The sequence below is a fragment of the Scyliorhinus canicula genome, chromosome 13 (assembly GCF_902713615.1).
Source record: "Scyliorhinus canicula chromosome 13, sScyCan1.1, whole genome shotgun sequence".
Classification (NCBI taxonomy): Eukaryota; Metazoa; Chordata; class Chondrichthyes; order Carcharhiniformes; family Scyliorhinidae; genus Scyliorhinus; species Scyliorhinus canicula.
Window position 1 is genome coordinate 152,892,506 of NC_052158.1, and position 21,159 is coordinate 152,913,664.

A 21,159-nucleotide genomic window follows, 5' to 3' on the forward strand; every position below is an offset into this window, starting at 1 on the left:
ATTATCGTGGAAGAGGTGTCGTTCTTTATCCTTACCGATTGTGGTTTATGGGTCAGGAAGTCGAGGATCCAGTTGTAGAGAGAGTCCTAGGTTTAGGAGTTTGGATACGAGCTTGGCTGGGATTATGGTATTAAAGGTGGAGCTGTAATCAATGAATAGGTGTCTAGCAACCGTAACTGCATTATTCAAAAGGGAGGGAGACAGAAAGCTGGAAACTACAGGCCAGTTAGCTTAATATCTTTCAAAAGGGAAATGTTAGAAGCTATTATTGAAGAAGCTATAGCAGGGTACTTGGAGAAGTTCAAGATAATCAGGCAGAGTCAACACCAATGTTTAACACCAACTTATTGGAGTTCTTTGAGGAAGTAATGTGTGCTGCGGATAAAGGGGAACCAGTGGATATACTGTACTTAAGTTTTCCAAAAGCATTTGGTAAAGTGCCACATCAAAAGTTATTGTGGAAAATATAAGCTCATGGCATAGAGAGTAACAAATTGGCATGGATAGAGCGTTGGCTGGCTAACAGGGATATAATGAGTGGTGTGCCATAGGGATCAGTGCTGGGACCTTAACCAGTTACAATTTATATAGATGACTTGGGTGAAGGGAAGGATGGGATGGTTGCCAAATTTGCCGATGACACAAAGACGTAGGAAAGTAAGTTGTGAAAAGGACACGAGAAGGCTACAAAAATACATTGATAACTTAAGTGAGTGGGCAAAGGTCTGGCAAATATAGTATAATGTGGGAAAATGTGAAGTTGGCCATTTTGGCAAGAAGAATAGAAGAAGCATATAATCTAAATGGCAAGAGATTGTGGAGATCCAAGATTCAAAGGGATCTAGGAGTCTTCGTGCCTGAACCACAAAAGGCTAGTATGCACTTTTCTCACTGGAACGACGGAGGTTGAGGGGCGACCTGATAGAGGTCTACAAAATTATGAGGGGAATAGACAGAGTGGATAGTCAGAGGCTTTTTCCCAGGGTAGAGTGGTCAGTCACTCGGGGACATAGATTTAAGGTGCAAAGGGCAAGGTTTAGAGGTGATGTACGAGGCAAGTTTTTTTTTTTACAGAGGGTTATGGGTGCCTGGAACTCGCTGCTGGAGGAGGTGGTGGAAGCAGGGACGATAGTGACATTTAAGGGGCATCTTGACAAATACATGAATAGGATGGGAATAGAGGGATACGGACCCAGGAAGTGTAGAAGATTTTAGTTTTTAACAGGCAGCATGGTCGGCACGGGCTTGGAGGGTCGAAGGGCCTGTTCCTGTGCTGTACTTTTCTTTGTTTTTTGCAGGTACAGCAAGTAATTAGGAAAACTAATAGAATGTTATCATTTATTGCAAGGAGAATTGAATGCAAAAGTAGAGAGGTTACACTTCAGTTGTACAGGGCACGAGTAATAGCACATCTGAAGTATTGTGTACAGTATTGTTTACCTTATTTAAGGAAGGATGCAAATGCGTTGGAAGCAGTTCTGAGGTTTACAAGACTAATAGCGGGGATGGGCAGATTGGATAGGCTAGGCTTTTACCCACTGGAGTTAAGAGTAAGATGCGACTTGATTGAAACATATGAGACTCTAAGGGGTCTTGACAGGGTGGATGTTTCCTCTTGTGAGAATCTAGAACTAGGAGTCACTTTTTACAAAGTAAGAAGTCTTACAACACCAGGTTAAAGTCCAACAGGTTTGTTTCAAACACGAGCTTTCGGAGCACGGCTCCTTCTTCAGGTGTTTGAAACAAACCTGTTGGACTTTAACCTGGTGTTGTAAGACTTCTTACTGTGCTCACCCCAGTCCAACGCCGGCATCGCCACATCATGGCTACTTTTTACAAAATAAGGGGGTCACCCATTTAAGACGGAGATGAGGCAAAACTTTTTCTCTATTCCTCAAAACGCAGAGAAAATAGTCTTTAAATATTTTTGAGGTGGATGTGGACAGATCCTTCATAAACAAGGAGGTGGTAATTTACTGGGGGGAGGCAGCATACAGATCTGAGGTCACTATTCGGTCAGCCATGATCTTATTAAATGATGGAGCCAGGGCCCGAATGGGCGACTCGTGCTGCTGGCTTGTATGAAAAGAGACTGGCAGCCAACATAAAAGTCTTCTGCAAGCATATAAATAGTAAAAGGAGGGCGATTCGGGACCAAAAAGGGAATTTATGCATGGAGGCTGAAGTACAAGGAGGACGTGAAGGCATTAAGAGAGGGTGTAGAAACAATTAATCAGAATGGCTCCAGGGAGAATGGCGGGAACGGCTCATCTGGAGAGCTGGTACAGACAGGGTGGGCCGAATGGCCTTCTTTTGCACTGGAAGAATTGTGATCTCGGAGGGTCATAGGGCTGGGGGAGGTTAAAGAGGTAGGAAAGGGAGAAGCCATGGAGGAATTTAAAAACAATGAGAACTTTAAAAAGGGTAGGGGGGTTGTGAGCACAGGAGTGAGAGTGAACAGAATTTGCTGTGAATTAGGAAACAGAGAAGAGTTTTCTCAGAAGCCACAAAACTGTGGACATCCACATCAGCAAATTATTAAGTGTACAGTTTAAGCAACAGGAAGTGTTGGCTGCCTTTATAAATCACTCAGCTGTTACAGTTTTCAGTTCTGAGCGAGACCAAATTTCCATCACAGACCAATCAGCCACTTGCAAGATGATGTGCAAAGCACAACCGTCTTATACTTAAGCAGTTCTGTACTCGCTGACCTATGCTCTTGATCTGGCAACAACTCAATATTATAAATGTCACCCTTGTTTTCAAATCCCTTCATGTCCTCGTCCCTCCTTACCTCTTGAACCCACAGCATCCCTACTCACAGAGCTTGATGATCCTCAAATTCTGGTGTCTTGTGTATCCCAGATTTCCATTACTCCAACATTGGCAGCCATGGCACCGAGGCGCTAAGCTCTGGAATTCTCCCCCTAGATCTCTCGGTCTCACTCTCCGCTTTTAAAAACTGCTCCAATAAAGAACAAAGAAAAGTACAGCACAGGAACAGGCCCTCCGGCCCTCCAAGCCTGCGCCGACCATGCTGCCCGTCTAAATTAAAATCTCCTACACTTCCGGGGTCCGTATCCCTCTATTCCCATCCTATTCATGTATTTGTCAAGATGCCCCTTAAATGTCACTATCGTCCCTGCTTCCACCACCTCCTCCAGCAGCGAGTTCCAGGCACCCACAACCCTCTGTAAAAAAAAAAACTTGCCTCGTACATCACCTCTAAACCTTGCCCTTTGCACCTTAAATCTATGTCCCCTAGTGACTGACCACTCTACCCTGGGAAAAAGCCTCTGACTATCCACTCTGTCTATTCCCCTCATAATTTTGTAGACCTCTATCAGGTCGCCCCTCAACCTCCGTCGTTCCAGTGAGAAAAGTGCATACTAGCCTTTTGTGGTTCAGGCACGAAGACTCCTAGATCCCTTTGAATCTTGGATCTCCACAATCTCTTGCCATTTAGATTATATGCTTCTTCTATTCTTCTTGCCAAAATGGCCAACTTCACATTTTCCCACATTATACTATATTTGCCAGACCTTTGCCCACTCACTTAAGTTATCAATGTATTTTTGTAGCCTTCTCGTGTCCTTTCCTATTCATGTATTTGTCAAGATGCCCCTTAAATGTCACTATCGTCCCTGCTTCCACCACCTCCTCTCAGCGAGTTCCAGGCACCCACTACCCTTTGTGTAAAAAACTTGCCTCATATCTCCTCTAAACCTTGCCCCTCGCACCTTAAACCAATGCCCCCTAGTAATTGAACCCTCTACAACAGGGGTGGGCAAACTTTTCCGTGCAAGGGCCACATTCAGAAATTCACAATTCACAAAGGGCCGCATAGTATATTAAGTAAAATAATTACTTCACCCGGTTATGATTCTGGACACCTCATATAGAACATAGAACAGTACAGCACAGAACAGGCCCTTCGGCCCTCGACGTTGTGCCGAGCAATGATCACCCTACTCAAGTCAACGTATCCACCCTATACCAGTAAGTAACCCAACAGCCCCCCCCCCATTAACCTTTAAAAAAAAATTTAAAAAAAAAAAAAAAATTTTCTTTAAAAAAAAAAATTTTTTTTTTTTTAATGACTTGGTGGGCCGCAGAAATACCTTTGGCGGGCCGCATGCGGCCCGCGGGCCGTAGTTTGCCCACCCCTGCTCTACAATGACCAAATCGTCTGGCCACCTATCCTAATATACTTTCCTGCAGCACAATGTCAAATTCAGTTTGATAATGTTCCTGTGAAGTGCTTTCTAATGTGGTGCTATTTAATGGAAGTTATAGATGCTATTGTGTTGATATCCAAGAGAAGTCATGAACTGGCTCCAGACTCAATCTTTTCACTTGGAAAGGCACGGAAGTCATTTCAATACCCTTACCCGGAATGCAATAAACAATTATACAACACATGCCTAAAGGACGCATCTCTAAAGGGCTCCCTTTACACCATCCAGAAAAATGCTGAAAATTAATTTGAAGTGTGTTTGTCATTTGTCATTTAAGAGTCACAGAGTGACAGAAATGTACAGCACCGGCAATCAAGCACCTATCTATTCCAATCCCATTCATCAGCACTTGGTCCATAGCCTTGTTTGCTATGGCGTTTTAAGTGATCATCTAAAATTCAGTGGTTCTCAACCGGGGTCCACATGGACCCTGGGGGTCAACACAAAAAAATACCGAATTGGGGGTCCACGGTGATATTTTAGTGATCCATAGAGCAATTCTAATTCAGAACAATTGTTATTACTGAGAATCAAGTAGAAGAATAAAATGTTTGTTTTCATGATGAATATTCACCTTTCTCTCTCTCTCTCTCTCTCTCGCACTGACAAAGGTCAAAGAGAGATTATAATCCATACCGGTTGATGACAAATGGCTTTATTGTGCTTTAATGACAGTTGTTGTTGAAGATTGCCCTGGCTATTGTTCCCTAGGAACAGCCCGGAGGTCCTTTAATGACAGAAGCAGCTTATTAAATACCCACGGTTGACCTGACGCTTATGCCACGTTTCTCCTTGACAAGTTTAATGAATGATTTAACACAGTAATCACTAGAAACTGTGTATATTTGATATGAATTGGTTATTTTTAGAGTAATTTAATTCAATTTAGTCAGTAAAAAGTTTTTTTCATTACTTTTCATATTAGAATAAGTTTGGCAACGTACGAAAATACCACTAATCCATTTCCAACCCTCACGGTAAGGTAGATGGACTTTAGGATTAGTTTACCACGCATATAAGAAGCTTTTTTTCTGTGGAATGGCTATGGGGGTCCACAAAAAAAAATTAAGAGGAAAAGGGGTCCATGGGTTAAAAAAGGTTGAGAACCCCTGATCTAAATGCTTCTTAATGTTGTGAGGGTTCCCGCCTCTACCATCCTTTCAGGCACTGAGTTCCCCCACCCTCTGGATGAAAAGGCTTTCTCTCATCTCTAGGCCCATCACCTTAAAATACATCCCCCCGGTTAGACCCTTCTACTAAGGGGAAAATTTTACTCCTATCTACCCTATCTATATCTCTCATAACTTTGTACAACTCAATCAGATCCCCCCTCAGCCATCTCTGCTTTAAGGAAAACAACCCCAGCCTATCCAGCTTCTCTTCATAGCTGAAATGCTCCAGCCCATGCAACATCCTGGTGAATCTCCTCTGCACCCTTTCTAGTCCTTCACATCACAATCACATGCTTCCTATAGCGTGGTGACCAGAACTGCACACTCAAGTTGTGGCCTAATGAGTGTTTGATACAGCTCCACCTTAACCTCCCTGTTCTTATATCCTGTGCCTTGCCTAATAAAGGCAAGTATCCCATAAGTTGCCTTAACCACCTTCAGGGACATTTGAACATGTATCCCAAGGACCCTCTGGTCCTCTGTACATTCTGGGCCCCACTGTTCATTGTGTATTCCCTTGCCTTGTTAGTCCTCCCAATATGCATCACCTCACACTTTTTAGAGTTAAATTCCATTTGCCACTATTCGGCCTATCTGGCCAGCCCACCTTCCTCATCTACTGGAACTGCCAATGTTACTGCCCCAACAGGTGATGCTGTTCAGGCAGGAAAGTGCATTACTGGTGCAATCAGGGGTGGTAGGGTGAGAGATTAATTGGTGCATCTATCAAAAACAATGGGAGCGAAAATGCCCAATTCATCAAATGAAGTTACTCCAGCATCATCTTTAACCTCTCTCCAAGCCTAACTCAGGGATAAGGAACCAGGATCTTCTGTTCAAGCTCACAACAGTGCACACATGTAACACTAATGGCAACACGGGAACCTTGGTAACAAGGGATCAGTGGCGCACTGGAGCGTGCAGGTTAGGATCGGTGCAGTCGGTGTGCCCCAGGGTGGGGGGGGGGAATGTATGAGAGAGAGAGCAATTCCAAACCCATCACAGCCATAAGGGTGGGGAACAAAACATTCTCCCCTACTCTCCCACCAGCTGAAGACCCAGAGATGTTGATCAAGAGTTGAAAAGGCCAATGACCAACAGAATGGCTCTGTCTTGACTTTTGACTCTCTCTAACAAAGCTCAATATCCCACACTTTCATATTGCAACAAAATATAGACCTGACTACAAGATGCAGGTTCTTAGCTTGTGTATTCAAAGAAGTCCAGCATTTGATATTGATGCCAGAGCCAGGTCCATGAAGTTACTTTGCCCCAAGCTTTGTTGTTGGAAAAATAAACAGCAGCTCAAAAAGAAAGCAATTCCATTAGCACAGTTGCTTCACAGCTCCACGGTCCCAGGTTCGATTCCCGGCTTGGGTCGCTGTCTGTGCGGAGTCTACACGTTCTCCCCGTGTCTGCGTGGGTTTCCTCCGGGTGCTCCGGTTTCCTCCCACAAGTCCCGAAAGACGTGCTGTTAGGTAATTTGGACATTCTGAATTCTCCCTCTGTGTACCCAAACAGGCGCCGTAATGTGCCGACTAGGGGCTTTTCACAGTAACTTCATTGCTGTGTTAATGTAAGCCTACTTATGACAATAATAATAATAATAATAATAAATTTAAGGCCAACTATTATCTTCAAATATCTTTTCACAATCACAGGACATCCCAAAGTATCTTAAAGAGCCAATGAAATATCTTTGAAGTGTAGTTACTGTTGTCGTCTGGTATACACGGCAGCTAATTTGTGCACAGTAAACCCCCAGGAACAGCAATGACCAGCAAATCCTTTATTGAAACTGTTGCTTGAAGGCTGAATATCGGTTGAACACTTAGGGGAAACTTACTTGCTCTTTTGTCAAACGGTACCATGAAATTTTTTATATCCACCTAAGTCGGGAAGGTATGGCCTTAGTTTAATGTCTCGACTGAAAGATGGCACCTCACTCTCAGTGCCGCACAGTGACCATCAGCCTACAGAACCAATGACATTTCGACTCCGGCTGCACTGGTTGACACCATAAAATTGCATGGCGATTCTCTTAGTTAATATCCAACATTTACACCGCAACTTAAATGTCAAGAACATACCATGGAGCTACCTAAGCAACCATAACGATGGTGAACTGTCAAACCAGTAAGGGAAAGATTTGAATGAGTTGAGTGATTTACAGATGAGAGGTGAAATTAAACTTAGTTAGTTTCTGCCTGTAGGAGAGTGAAACTGGAGGCCATAAATACAGAGTTGCCCTAAAACTCCAATAAGGAGAAACATCTTAACCCTGAGTGGTTCGTGCGAGAAACATTTTAACCACAGAAGTGGTTGAAGCAAATAAGAGAGATAGATTTGAGGGGAATCATGCACCATCTGATCATGTGCCAATGCTTCAACACTTCAGGCTGGGAGTCTTCAACACTTCAGGCTGGGAGTCTTCAACACTTCAGGCTGGGAGTCTTCAACACAGACTGCAGTCAACTGCTGATCGTGTCCCAGGAGAGCAACACCTGTGTCACAATTACATCATCCCAACATCATCCCATCTGACTTGGTACCAAATTCAGCTCATACTACAGAGACAAATGCAATTTAAATCAACAAAACAGGAGCTCAGAGTTAAGAACCCCACAGCTCTGGATCCACCAGGAGTTAAGCCACACTCACCTTCCCTTCACCAGAACCCACTTTCCTTCCTGTCTCACTGTGCAGGAGCCCGACTCATTGTCACTCAGCCCCTTGGCATCCTGCTCAATTTTCTGCCCCATCTTCCTGTCCCTCTGTAATCTTTCCTTATGCCCATTTACCTCTCCCGTGTACACCACACTCAGACACCCTGCCCTCTTCTCACCTCCCTCCCCTTTGCTCCACAATTCCCCCCAGCCCCCTTTTCTCCCTGCCCGCAACTTTGTTGTCGCTCCTTCTGCCATCCTCCCTCTCACACCCTCACTGACCAAACCCTCCCTCTGCCATTCCCCCTCACACACTCCCTCTGCCACCTCCCCTCCCACACACTCCCTCTGCCACCTCCCCTCCCACACACTCCCTCTGCCACCCCCCCACACATACCCTCACTGACCAAACCCTCCCTCTGCCATCCCCCCTCTCACACACTCCCTCTCTGTCCAAACACTCCCTCTGCCACCTCCCCTCTCACACATTCCCTCTGCCACCCCCCACACACACCCTCACTGACCAAACCCTCCCTCTGCCATTCCCTCTCACACACTCCCTTGCCACCTCCCCTCCCACACACTCCCTCTGCCACCTCCCCTCCCACACACTCCCTCTGCCACCCCCCCCACACACACCCTCACTGACCAAACACTCCCTGCCATCCCCCCTCACACACTCCCTCTGCCATCCCCCTCTCACACACTCCCTCTGCCAACCCCCCACACACACCCTCACTGACCAAACCCTCCCTCTGCCATCCCCCCTCACACACTCCCTCTGCCACCCTCCCCTCCCACACGCTCCCTCTGCCACCTCCCCTCTCACACACTCCCTCTACCACACCCTCACTGACCAAAATCTCCCTCTGCCATCCCCTCACACACTCCCTATACACAAACCCTCCCTCTGCCATCCCCCCTCTCGCACACTCCCTCTGCCATCCCCCCTCTCGCACACTCCCTCTGCCATCCCCCCTCTCACACCCTCTGTCCAAAGCCTCCCTCTCTATCTGCTCCCTTGCCCCATTCCTCCCCAATGTCAGCCCAACACCTCTGTGAGGCCCCTTTCTGTCCAATCCCCACTTTCCCACCCCCTCACAATCCCCCCTCCTCTCCCTCCCAAACCCCCCCTCCCCTCACAATCCCCCCCATCTCCCCTCACAATCCCCCCCTCCTCCCCTCACAATCCCCCCCTCCTCCCCTCACAATCCCCCCCTCCTCCCCTCACAATCCCCCCCTAATCCCCTCACAACCCCCCTCCTCCCCTCACAACCCCCCACCTCCCCCCTCACAATCTCCCCCCCTCACAATCTCCCCCCATCTCCCCTCACAATCTCCCCCCATCTCCCCTCACAACCCCCCCTCCTCCCCTCACAATCTCCCCCCTCCTCCCCTCACAATCCCCCCTCCTCCCCTCACAATCCCCCTCTCCTCCCCTCACAATCCCCCCCTCCTCCTCCCCACAATCCCCCCTCCTCCTCCCCTCACAATCCTCCCCTCTCTCCATTCAACCCACCACCATTCCCCACCCAGTCTTCCCCCACTCATCCCCTTGTCTCCCCCCCCATCCCCTTGACTCCCCCCCCATCCCCTTGACTCCCCCCCATCCCCTTGACTCCCCCCCCATCCCCTTGACTCCCCCCCATCCCCTTGACTCCCCCCCCATCCCCTTGACTCCCCCCCCCATCCCCTTGACTCCCCCCCATCCCCTTGACTCCCCCCCCATCCCCTTGACTCCCCCCCCCATCCCCTTGACTCCCCCCCCCATCCCCTTGACTCCCCCCCCACATCCCCTTGACTCCCCCCCCCACATCCCCTTGACTCCCCCCCCACATCCCCTTGACTCCCCCCCCCCACATCCCCTTGACTCCCCCCCCCCACATCCCCTTGACTCCCCCCCCACATCCCCTTGACTCCCCCCCCACATCCCTTGACTCCCCCCCCCCACATCCCCTTGACTCCCCCCCCCACATCCCCTTGACTCCCCCCCCCACATCCCCTTGACTCCCCCCCCCACATCCCCTTGACTCCCCCCCCACATCCCCTTGACTCCCCCCCCACATCCCCTTGACTCCCCCCCCACATCCCCTTGACTCCCCCCCCCACATCCCCTTGACTCTCCCCCCCACATCCCCTTGACTCCCCCCCCCACATCCCCTTGACTCCCCCCCCATATCCCCTTGACTCCCCCCCCCACATCCCCTTGACTCCCCCCCCCACATCCCCTTGACTCCCCCCCCCCACATCCCCTTGACTCCCCCCCCCACATCCCCTTGACTCCCCCCCCCACATCCCCTTGACTCCCCCCCCACATCCCCTTGACTCTCCCCCCCCACATCCCCTTGACTCTCCCCCCCCCACATCCCCTTGACTCTCCCCCCCATATCCCCTTGACTCCCCCCCCCCATATCCCCTTGACTCCCCCCCCCCATATCCCCTTGACTCCCCCCCATATCCCCTTGACTCCCCCCCACATCCCCTTGACTCCCCCCCCACATCCCCTTGACTCCCCCCCCCCACATCCCCTTGACTCCCCCCCACATCCCCTTGACTCCCCCCCCACATCCCCTTGACTCCCCCCCCCATATCCCCTTGACTCCCCCCCCCATATCCCCTTGACTCCCCCCCACATCCCCTTGACTCCCCCCCCACATCCCCTTGACTCCCCCCCCCCCCACATCCCCTTGACTCCCCCCCCACATCCCCTTGACTCCCCCCCCACATCCCCTTGACTCCCCCCCCCCATATCCCCTTGACTCCCCCCCCATATCCCCTTGACTCCCCCCCCCCCATATCCCCTTGACTCCCCCCCCCCATATCCCCTTGACTCCCCCCCCCATATCCCCTTGACTCCCCCCCCATATCCCCTTGACTCCCCCCCCCATATCCCCTTGACTCCCCCCCCATATCCCCTTGACTCCCCCCCCCCATATCCCCTTGACTCCCCCCCCCCCATATCCCCTTGACTCCCCCCCCCATATCCCCTTGACTTCCCCCCCCCCATATCCCCTTGACTCCCCCCCCCCCATATCCCCTTGACTCCCCCCCCCCCATATCCCCTTGACTCCCCCCCCCCCCATATCCCCTTGACTCCCCCCCCCCCATATCCCCTTGACTCCCCCCCCCCCATATCCCCTTGACTCCCCCCCCCCCATATCCCCTTGACTCCCCCCATATCCCCTTGACTCCCCCCATATCCCCTTGACTACCCTAACCCTAACCCGTGGCCTCTCCCCATCCTCTCTCCCTCCCCACTCGCCCCTTTCTCTCTCCCAGGTACCTGGCTCCGCTTCTTCTGTTTGCGTCGCTCCGCCATCTCACCGGTCCCAAGTGACGTGTAACGGGGTAGCCAAACATCGCGAGACTCAGCGACCAGTGTCCAACACCGCCATCTGCCGCCCTGGAGGGGTAAGTGCAGCCACACCGCCACCTGCCGCCCGGGAGGGGTAACTGCAGCCACATCGCCACCTGCCGCCCGGGAGGGGGAGCCGCAGCCACACCGCCACCTCCCGCCCGAAGGGATAACTATTCACATCGCCGCCTGCCGCCCGAGAGGGGAAACTGCAGCCACACCGCCACCTGCCGCCCGGGAGGGGAAACTGCAGCCACACCGCCACCTGCCGCCCGGGAGGGGAAACTGCAGCCACACCGCCAACTGCCGCCCGGGAAGGGAAACTGCAGCCACACCACCAACAGCTGCCCGGGAAGGGAAACTATTCATACCACCACCTGCCACCCAGGAGGGGAAACTGCAGCCATACCGCCACCTGCCGCCCAGGTGGAGAAATTGCAGCCTCATCGCCACCTGCCGCCCGGGAGGGGAAACTGCAGCCACACCGCCACCTGCTGCCCGTGAGGGGAAATTGTAGCCATCCCGCTACCTGCCGCCGAGGAGGGGAAACTGCAGCCACACCGCCACCTGCTGCCCGTGAGGGGAAATTGTAGCCATCCCGCTACCTGCCGCCGAGGAGGGGAAACTGCAGCCACACCGCCACCTGCTGCCCATGAGGGGAAATTGCAGCCATACCGCCACCTGCCGCCCGGGAGTCGTAACTGCAACCACACCGCCACCTGCTGCGGGGGGGGGGGGAAGGGGGGGACTGCAACCACACCGCCACCTGCTGTCCGGGAGGGGAAACTGCAGCAACACCGCCAGCTGCTGCCCGGGAGGGGAAACTGCAGCAACACCGCCACCTGCTGCCCGGGAGGGGAAACTGCAGCAACACAGCCACCTGCTGCCCGGGAGGGGAAACTGCAGCAACACCGCCACCTGCCACCAGCAAGGGGGGGGGGGGGGCGGGCAGCACTAAAGGGGCTGCCGTTCAAACCAGCCCGACATAAATTCCGCTACCTGGGGATCCAAATAGCCCATGACTGGAAAGGGATCCACAAATGGAACCTCACCAGCCTGGCGGAGGAAGTTAAAAAGGACCTGCAAAGATGGAACACACTCCCGCTCTCCCTCGCAGGAAGAGTCCAGACGATCAAAACGAACGTATTGCCCAGGTTCCTCTTCCTGTTTAGATCCATTCCGATCTACATCCCCAAGGCCTTCTTCATAGCGCTGGACAAACTTATCATGGCGTTCGTATGGGGGGGTAAAAATGCTAGGATCCCAAAGAAGGTCCTACAGAAAACAAAATCCAGGGGGGGGCTAGCCCTCCCGAATCTACAATTCTACCACTGGGCGGCAATAGCCGAGCGAGTAAGGGGATGGATCCAGGAGCCAGAAGCCGAGTGGGTGCGTGCGGAGGAGGCCTCCTGCATGGGGACCTCCCTCCGGGCCCTCGCCACGGCAGCACTCCCATCCCCACCCAAAAAACACTCCAGCAGCCCAGTGGTGACAGCCACCCTCCAATCCTGGAACCAACTGCGGCAGCAATTTGGCCTGAACAAAATGTCGGACAAGGCTCCCATCTGCAACAACCATAGGTTCAAACCAGCACTGACTGACGCCACCTTCAAAAGGTGGAGACAGGACGGGGGGACACTGACAGTCAGGGACCTATACACGGACGACAGGATCGCAACACTGGACGAACTGACAGAGAAATTTCAGCTAGCTGGGGGGAACGAGCTACGGTACTTGCCGCTCAAAAACCTCCTACGAAAGGAGACAAGGACGTACCCACAACCGCCACGACAGACACTACTGGAAGACCTACTGGACGCAAGTATCCTAGAGAAAGGGAACTGTAGTGACATGTATGGCCGACTGGTAGATAGGGACGACACCGTACTGGACGCAACAAGAAGGAAATGGGAGGACGACCTGGGGATGGAGATAGGGTGGGGACTCTGGAGCGAAGCACTGCATAGGGTCAACTCCACCTCCATGTGCGCAAGGCTCAGCCTGATGCAACTAAAAGTGGTACATAGAGCCCACTTAACGAGAAACCGTATGAGTAGGTTCTTCCCGGAGGTGGAGGACAGATGTGAGCGGTGCCAAAGAGGCCCAGCCAACCACGCCCACATGTTCTGGTCTTGCCCCAGACTTGTGGAGTACTGGACAGCCTTCTTCGAGGCTATGTCCAAAGTGGTGGGGGTGAGGGTGGAGCCATGCCCGATAGTGGCGGTCTTCGGGGTTTCAGACCAGCCAGATCTATTCCTGGGGAGGAGGGCGGACGCCCTTGCCTTTGCCTCCCTGATCGCCCGCCGTAGAATCCTGTTTGGCTGGCGGTCAGCAGCACCGCCCAGAGCTGCAGACTGGCTGTCCGACCTCTCGGATTCTCTCCAAATGGAGAAAATCAAATTCGCCATCCGAGGGTCGGACGACGGCTTCCACAGAACGTGGGAGCCATTCATGCAACTGTTCCGGGACCTATTTGTGGCCAATGTACAAGAGGAAGAATAGTCGGGGGAAGGTAGCCGGCGGGGAGTGGGGGGGCTACGGGCTCGTTACGGGGGTTTGATGGCTAGCTAAGGCCCAAAACCAAACTAAATAAATGCCAATAAACATGTTGGGGAATGTAAAATATGTATGCCGGCGAAAAGGGGGAGGCCACAGTTATTACTACGAAGATGCTCACCTGTAAATATATATGTTAATTTTTGCGTTTTTTTTTTTTTTTTCTCTCTCTAACAATTTGTAATTTGTTCAATATAAAACATTAAAACTGAATAAAAAACATTTATAAAATAAAAAAAAAAACACCGCCACCTGCTGCCCGGGAGGGGAAACTGCAGCAACACCGCCACCTCCTGCCCGGGAGAGGAAACTGCAGCAACACCCCGGTGGCTGGGGTGGGGGCCAGCTCGCAGTGATGGTTTTTCCTACAACACCAGGTTGAAGTCCAACAGGTTTGTTTCAAACACGAGCTTTCGGAGCGCTGCTCCTTCAGGAGCTGCGCTCTGAAAGCTCGTGTTTGTAACAATCCTGTTGGACTTTAACCTGGTGTTGTCAGACTTCTTACTGTGCTCACCCCAGTCCAACACTGGCATCTCCACATTTTCTGGTGAGCGGCTTCGTGCCTTGGCGATGCTGTCTGCATTGGGATGATGATCGCCGTTGCGAATGATGTTCTGGATGATGATCTGGGCTCGGTGGTGCAGAGGTTTGGTGCTCACCTTGGTGAAGTATCCTTGAGAGAAGGTTTGACGGAGTACATTGTATCTGCTCTTTGAGGCCTGGGGTCGGATGGAGGTCCCAAACTGTCTGCGATGCCTGTGGTGAAGGTTTGGATGTGGCTGGCCATGTCAAGCCATTCCCCCCATGGATCGGGCCTGGGTTCCTGGGCACAGGGGCAGAGGCCTAGCTTCGTTTGATGAAATTTGAAGAAATCCTGCAGTTCATCCATAATCCTGGACTTTGTTCTGTTATGATTATGTTGTTTTCATGTTTTTTCTCCTGACAAGCGTGTACGCTGTTTGAGGATAAGGAATGAGGATCGATTGTTCTCCTATTTTAGCAAAAAGCATATTGAATTGGCAAAGTGATTATGTGGTCTGTGCACAGACTTATTTTTTTTAATGTGCAGTAACCCTTGCATCCATGAGCAGGAAACGTATTATATTTTATTATTTTAATTTTAATTTTTAAAATTTAGAGTACCCAATTCATTTTTCCAATTAAGGGGCAATTTAGCGTGGCCAATCCATCTACCCTGCACATCTTTGGGTTGTGGGAGCGAAACCCACGCAAAAACGGGGAGAAATTGCAAACTCCACATGGACAGTGACCCAGAGCTGGGATCGAACCTAGGACCTCGGCTCTGTGAGGCAGCTGCGCTAACCACTGCGCCACTGTGATGCCCCAGGGAATGCATTTTAGACACTCCTTGTCTCGTTTCTCGAGAAGGTGAGTAGAGCCCAGCGAGGTGATGGGTGGATGGTAGGTGTGGTGGTGGGTGACATTGGTCCTCACTTGGATTGAGGAAAGACCCCAGTTAAAGCTAATTGTATTGGGTTTTCATTTTGCATTTTTGTTTTTCTTTTGTTGTTTTTGAGAATCCGTACTTGGCTCCTTGAAGGTCTGTACAGATCATGTAACCTGGAGAGGTCTGGGTTCCTGCTGATTCTTTTTTGTGGTTGGCATTTTTAGGGCTATTGAGATAGGAGGAAAATGAGTGGTGGCGGAAGCCTGGGTGAGGTTGGTTTATCCACGATCGATTTATTGAAGTGAGAGCCTGCTTGCTATGCCTCTGCATTGTCCGAGGCCTTCTTCGGTTTGGGGGTGGGCTTGATGGGGGAGTTAGGCGCCCTCCGGGTGGTCTTATATATTGGTGTCCTGAATATCCTCCTCGTTGTGCTTGGTTCTTCCATGGGGAGGCAGTGTTTTGCTCTCTGTTGAGGCAGCGCTAGCGTCCTTCTTGCAAGGGCATACAGTGCTAGTCTGTGTTTCATATTCTTGGGTTTTCTCGGGGTGGGGGGGGGGGGTTCCTGCCTGATGGGGCAGGGTGTTGTTCTCTCTGATTTGGGTGAGCAATGTTCTGTTATCAGCCCTGATTTGGTTGGTGAGATAGTGCACTGTCCTGCATATGTTTTGTGAGGTACCGGGATGTGGTTAGTGAGATACAGGGATGTGGTTAGTGAAGTGAGGTGGTGGGCCCTGCTGGGTATCTTGGGGGTATTGACTCCTTTGTCTCAGAATGTTCTGGACTAGGCCAAGACGGGTGCTGTGATCGATTTCTTCTTCCCCTCTTATGCTTGGTGCATCCCTTCTTGAATGAACTTACTAGAGACATCCTGAGAGGCTTAGATTTTTGATGTGCTTCGAATATCCTTGGTTTATTGACTCCTAAGTCCGTGAGGACGTGGGGCCGAGCCTGGTCCTGTACTGTGCTTCTGCCAGAAGAATATGGACTGATGGATGTACCTTGGTCCACTTTCATCCTGAGAACTTTTGCTCCTGGTCGCTCTCCTTTTTATCCTGTCTCGTTTAATGTGTTGGGAATCATTGACCATAATCCGAATTTACAGCTGCTGGTCCTCTCTGTATCAATGTGTGGATTGATGATGATTCTGTACTGTGCCTGAGGTTAGGATTATGTTGTGTTGTGCGGTGAGTGTAAAACATCCTTCCAGAACTGGGGATCCCGGGTATTTACTTCCTATATTTGTATTATGTTGGGTTTAAGAATCTGTGATTGGCTCCTGCAGGGGTACAGATGAGTCTGACATCCGGAGGGAGGTGGTTACACTATGCCATTGATGCCTCTGGCGTTGCTGGAGTTGAGGGAGATATGTTCTGGTGTGCGCCGAATGCCATCCCTTTGTCGGAAGCTAGCACCTCAGATATTCCGTGTGTGCTAACCTGTGACGCAACCTTTCGACAGTGGCCCGAGAGGTCGTTGCCTGCATCCTGTGGACCTCCATCCACGTGTTATGATCCCCATAGAAACATAAAAATGATGAATTTCCAAGCAATAAACAGAAATTTAAAGACTTTTATGACAACATACAAAGAAAAATCAATTTGATCAAACATTAATTCATAGCAATTAATACATCTAACTAACGGAAACGGTACTTTTCATTAATCAACGAAGCAATCATCATATGAGTTATAACCACTTTTGCTATGCACTGCATAGAGATAAGCAGCATTACAGCAACAAGTCCAAAGTAATTCCTTACTTTCCAACAGTCAGTTTCTCACTGCCGTGCAAGGTTAAAACTTCCTGGGTCCTTCAAAAATCGTTACATTCAGCCTGAGTCTTCCAGGTCAGACTTTCATCTTGGCAATTTCTTGTTCATTAAATCATCAAATGTCCCAACTATCCCTTCCTTTCAACCAGCATCCTGCTTGGTTGTTGACACAAAACAAGCATTTTGCTTCGATACAGTATTAGCTGCTTTCTCTCTCTCGCAGTGTCTCAAAACACAGCTGTCCCTTTCCTGCAGGTCACTGCGTAAAATTGTGAAAATTGTCATTTGATAGTTCAGTGGCTTACTGTTTCTTCTCCATACCAACCACATCACGGCGGCATGTCTCTGGGGTGCTTCTAGAATTCTCAATTTACTTTAAGTTAAATAAAACATTTTATAATATAACCATCCAGTAAAGTCCAGTTTCATAACATGTGAGCAAACATATACACAACCAGGATATCTTATAGGGATCGTCGACCACTTCAGAACACATATAGAATCAATCACATAGTGTAGTTCAGACCAGTTATGGGCTGCAGGTGACCTTCCTTGTACTTCCTCATAGTACCTGAGTGAACCTGTTGGGTATCTCATGACACAACAATGACCTTTGTGGTTATTAGTTACCAGATGTATTGAACTCAATTTCATTACTTGTCTTGGATGCGATGTCAAGTTTTAAATTACCGTCTTGGTGCCAACATTGTGGATTGGCTGCCAATTATCAAAACAGTCTAGCTTCCATTTCTAAGGGAATCCCCAATGACAGTTTATGCTAATTTTCTGCAGCTCACCCCAAGACATTTGGGGGAGACCATTCACCGCCTCGAGCCTGCACCGTTAGTCATTGGTAACAGTCCATCTGTACGTCAACTATATTTAATTGCCTTTTCTTTTACCTAATTAAAGACTGAGGAAACAATTCAGGCGAAGTAGAGTTAAGTGGCAGGGATAATTAGACCACAATACTCAAATATATAATTCCCTTCCCCATTTGAAAGTTCCACATCCAGTCTGATTTTTGTCTAATACTTTGTACTATTATGTGAACTGTTATTGTTTGATTTACATCATTCTATAAGATGCAGTTCAGCTACCCACAAAGACTCCTTCGACAGGGTCTTCCAAACGTGCAACCTCTATCACCAAGAAAACCAGAGGGTATAGGTCAAAGGTGAGAGGGGAGAGATACAAAAGGGTCTCGAGGGGCAATCTTTTCTTACAGAGGGTGGTGTGTCTGGAACGAGCTGCCACAGGCAGTAGTAGAGGCGGGTACAATCTTGTCTTTTAAAAAGCATTTAGACAGTGATGTAGGAAAGCTGGGAATGTGGGGGAATATGGCCCAAATGCAGGCAACTGGGACTAGTTTACTGGTAACATAGAACATGGAACATACAGTGCAGAATGAGGCCATTTGGCCCATCGAGTCTGCACCGACCCACTTAAGCTCTCACTTCCACATTATCCCTGTAATCCAATAACCCCTCCTAACCTCTTGGACACTAAGGGCACTTTAGCATGGCCAATCCACCTAACCTGCATGTCTTTGGACTGTGGGAGGAAACTGGAGGTCCGGGAGGAAACCCATGCAGACACGGGAGAACGTGCAGACTCTGCACAGACTGTGACCCAGCGGGGAATCGAGCCTGGGACTCTGGTGCTGTGAAGCCACAGTGCTAGTCACTTGTGCTACCGTGCTGCCCCAGTAAAAACTGGACGACATGGACAAGTTGGGCCGAAGGGCCTGTTTTCATGCTGTAAACCTCTATGACTTCTAAGAAGGACAAGGGCAGCAGATGCATGGTGTTGCTCGTTCTGGGTGAGTGTGCTTAACACGCAATTTGGCTCTGTTTCATTACTTAGCTCTGGAGTCGCCAGGTATCGTTAAGATACCGCCACAAGTTTCAAGGTCAAGTTAAAGCAATAAAACCATACATCAATTAGTAAGTTCAAACAAATGAGTTTATTATAATACAATTATAATACTACCCATGCACACGCTAAGATGATTAAACTATTCCTACCACTAAATAAACCAATACTTATCTTAAAGGGAACTTCCGGATCAGGGGACAAGGCCTCTTGCTCTGCACTGGTCCGCAGACTTCAGGGTGGTATGGGTTAAAAGGGGTCAGGAGTGTCTATCTCTGGTAGTGATCGTTGTGAGACACTTACTTGCTGGCGGCTGCTGTCCCAAACCTCTCCTCTCTTGGTCAAGGTCTTCTTCGGTAAAGGCTGGTCAAGACGGCTGGTCAAGAGAGGAGGGCTGGTCAAGAAGAACAAACTAAGTTTGGGACCTGTCTTTTATAGGTCCTAGGGCTTCGCGCCCTTTTGGGCGGACCCTCTACCTGCTGGGAATCGATTGGGTCTCTTCCCAATCGATTTGTTTGAATCCCCCCAATACTGAGGCTGTCGCTTGGCTACTGGGCGGGCCTTCAGGTGCTTTGTCTTCGAACCCCGCTGGTGCCGGGGTGTCTGGTTTCCCATACACTGTTGCAATCACTTCCCTATTTGTGTCCATTGTCCCTGGGATCATTCCATTACTATGTTAACTATCCCGGAGATTGCCTCATTAGTATGCGGAATGTTCGTTTCGTTGCTGTCTGCTCTCTTAGCAGACAATAGACATTGGCTTGTTGCAGCCTGCTTGTGCTGCAAACTTTGTCCATTTTAACCTGCAAGCTTTGCGTTCCTCCATTTTGTATTGAGGGAATGGTCAACTTCGGTGGCTACACTCCCTCCTTGTGATCCTCATGAGAAATCATGAAGGATCACCCAAGTACGGTGTCTTTGGGTCCCCTGACCTCAGCGAGTTCCATGGCTTCTATCCTTTCCTCAATTATGGCAAAAAAATTTTAACTAACAATTTCTGATTGGCGCTATGTCAAAGGGGACGCGCATTATCAATTGGAATCGGGAACCTCTAACTAACCTCAATAAACTACTTTCATCTCATATATAAACATTCTACAACATTCTAAATCCTTAATCATTCACACAGCAGCATCATTACATTTCATTCTCTGACTCGGCAGTCGAGTGCAGAGGTACATCATTGATAGAAAGAATCTCTTTATTTTATAAAGGCATTGAGTGTAAAAATAAATACTTGATTACATTTCCATGGGTTCGGGGGACTGGTGGAATCCAAAAATAGGGGATCTTACTCTATACACTGTTGAGGCACAAGAGTGGTAGGCTCTCCTTCTCCATTTCCTCATCCTGAGGGTCAGGACTAGAATACAGAGAACTGCAATCACCAAAAGTGATTCAATGACGTATGACAAGGAGTTCCATGTCAGAAATCTGGTACACCAGGTCGTGGTACTGTTACCATTGACTGGGCTGGGGGTGGTCTGGGTTTGGGAGAAGTTAGCAAATGTTGTACTGTGGGAAAGGGGGTTTGCGTCCACGTGCAACCACACAGATGCCACATAAACTAAAAACATAGCAATTGGAGTGCTCTTCATCTTCTCTTTCTCTTCTCTTCTCTTCTCTTTCCTTCCTGGGATCTTGCTGTGCTGTTGCTTTGGTTCCTCTCTCGAACGTCCGAAAGCTATGGGATCAAGCATATTATCTGTTAGTGTTCAGTTTAATATCTTGACTTTAAGTATATCTGTCTTCTTGTTCCAAATTTCCCTTTATGATGGTCACCTCCATGTGACACCCTCATTTTAAAAAAAAGCGGATTTAGGACCAGACATATATTTATCTACTAAACCAGTGCGAGCCGTCTCGCAGAGTGTTGCAATTTACCATCCCAAAATGTTCCTGGATGTAAATAGCATATGGAGTGGCGGCCGAAGGGCTACCTTTAACAAAATGAAACCAAGCTTTAGAAATGAATAAGGTCGAATGAGTTGCGTATGGGCGCGACGGGTAAGAGTTGAATGGGATCCCCGGATAGGGCGTGCTGTGCTGTACCCGAGCTTAGCTGACCAGAGGGGTGATCCTCGGACAGGGCGGGTCCTCAATGCCGTTTCTCCACTG

At 49.6% G+C, this 21,159-nt stretch overlaps 1 protein-coding gene across 3 annotated transcripts in view; it reads right to left on the minus strand.

The window, feature by feature from the left end:
- The window catches only part of sec62 (SEC62 homolog, preprotein translocation factor), a 99,411-nt gene extending 87,938 nt beyond the window's left edge, over nucleotides 1-11,473 (minus strand). Inside the window, exon 1 of one of the 3 annotated variants that reach the window (XM_038815585.1) lies at nucleotides 11,360-11,473. In XM_038815585.1, coding sequence (XP_038671513.1) covers nucleotides 11,360-11,395 — 36 coding nt within the window. In that variant the 5' untranslated portion in view covers nucleotides 11,396-11,473. Of the gene's footprint in view, nucleotides 1-7,774; nucleotides 7,872-8,071; nucleotides 8,188-11,359 lie in introns of those variants that run through there. The other 2 variants (XM_038815587.1, XM_038815586.1) reach the window with 2 other exon arrangements.
- Nucleotides 11,474-21,159: the final 9,686 nt, after the last annotated feature.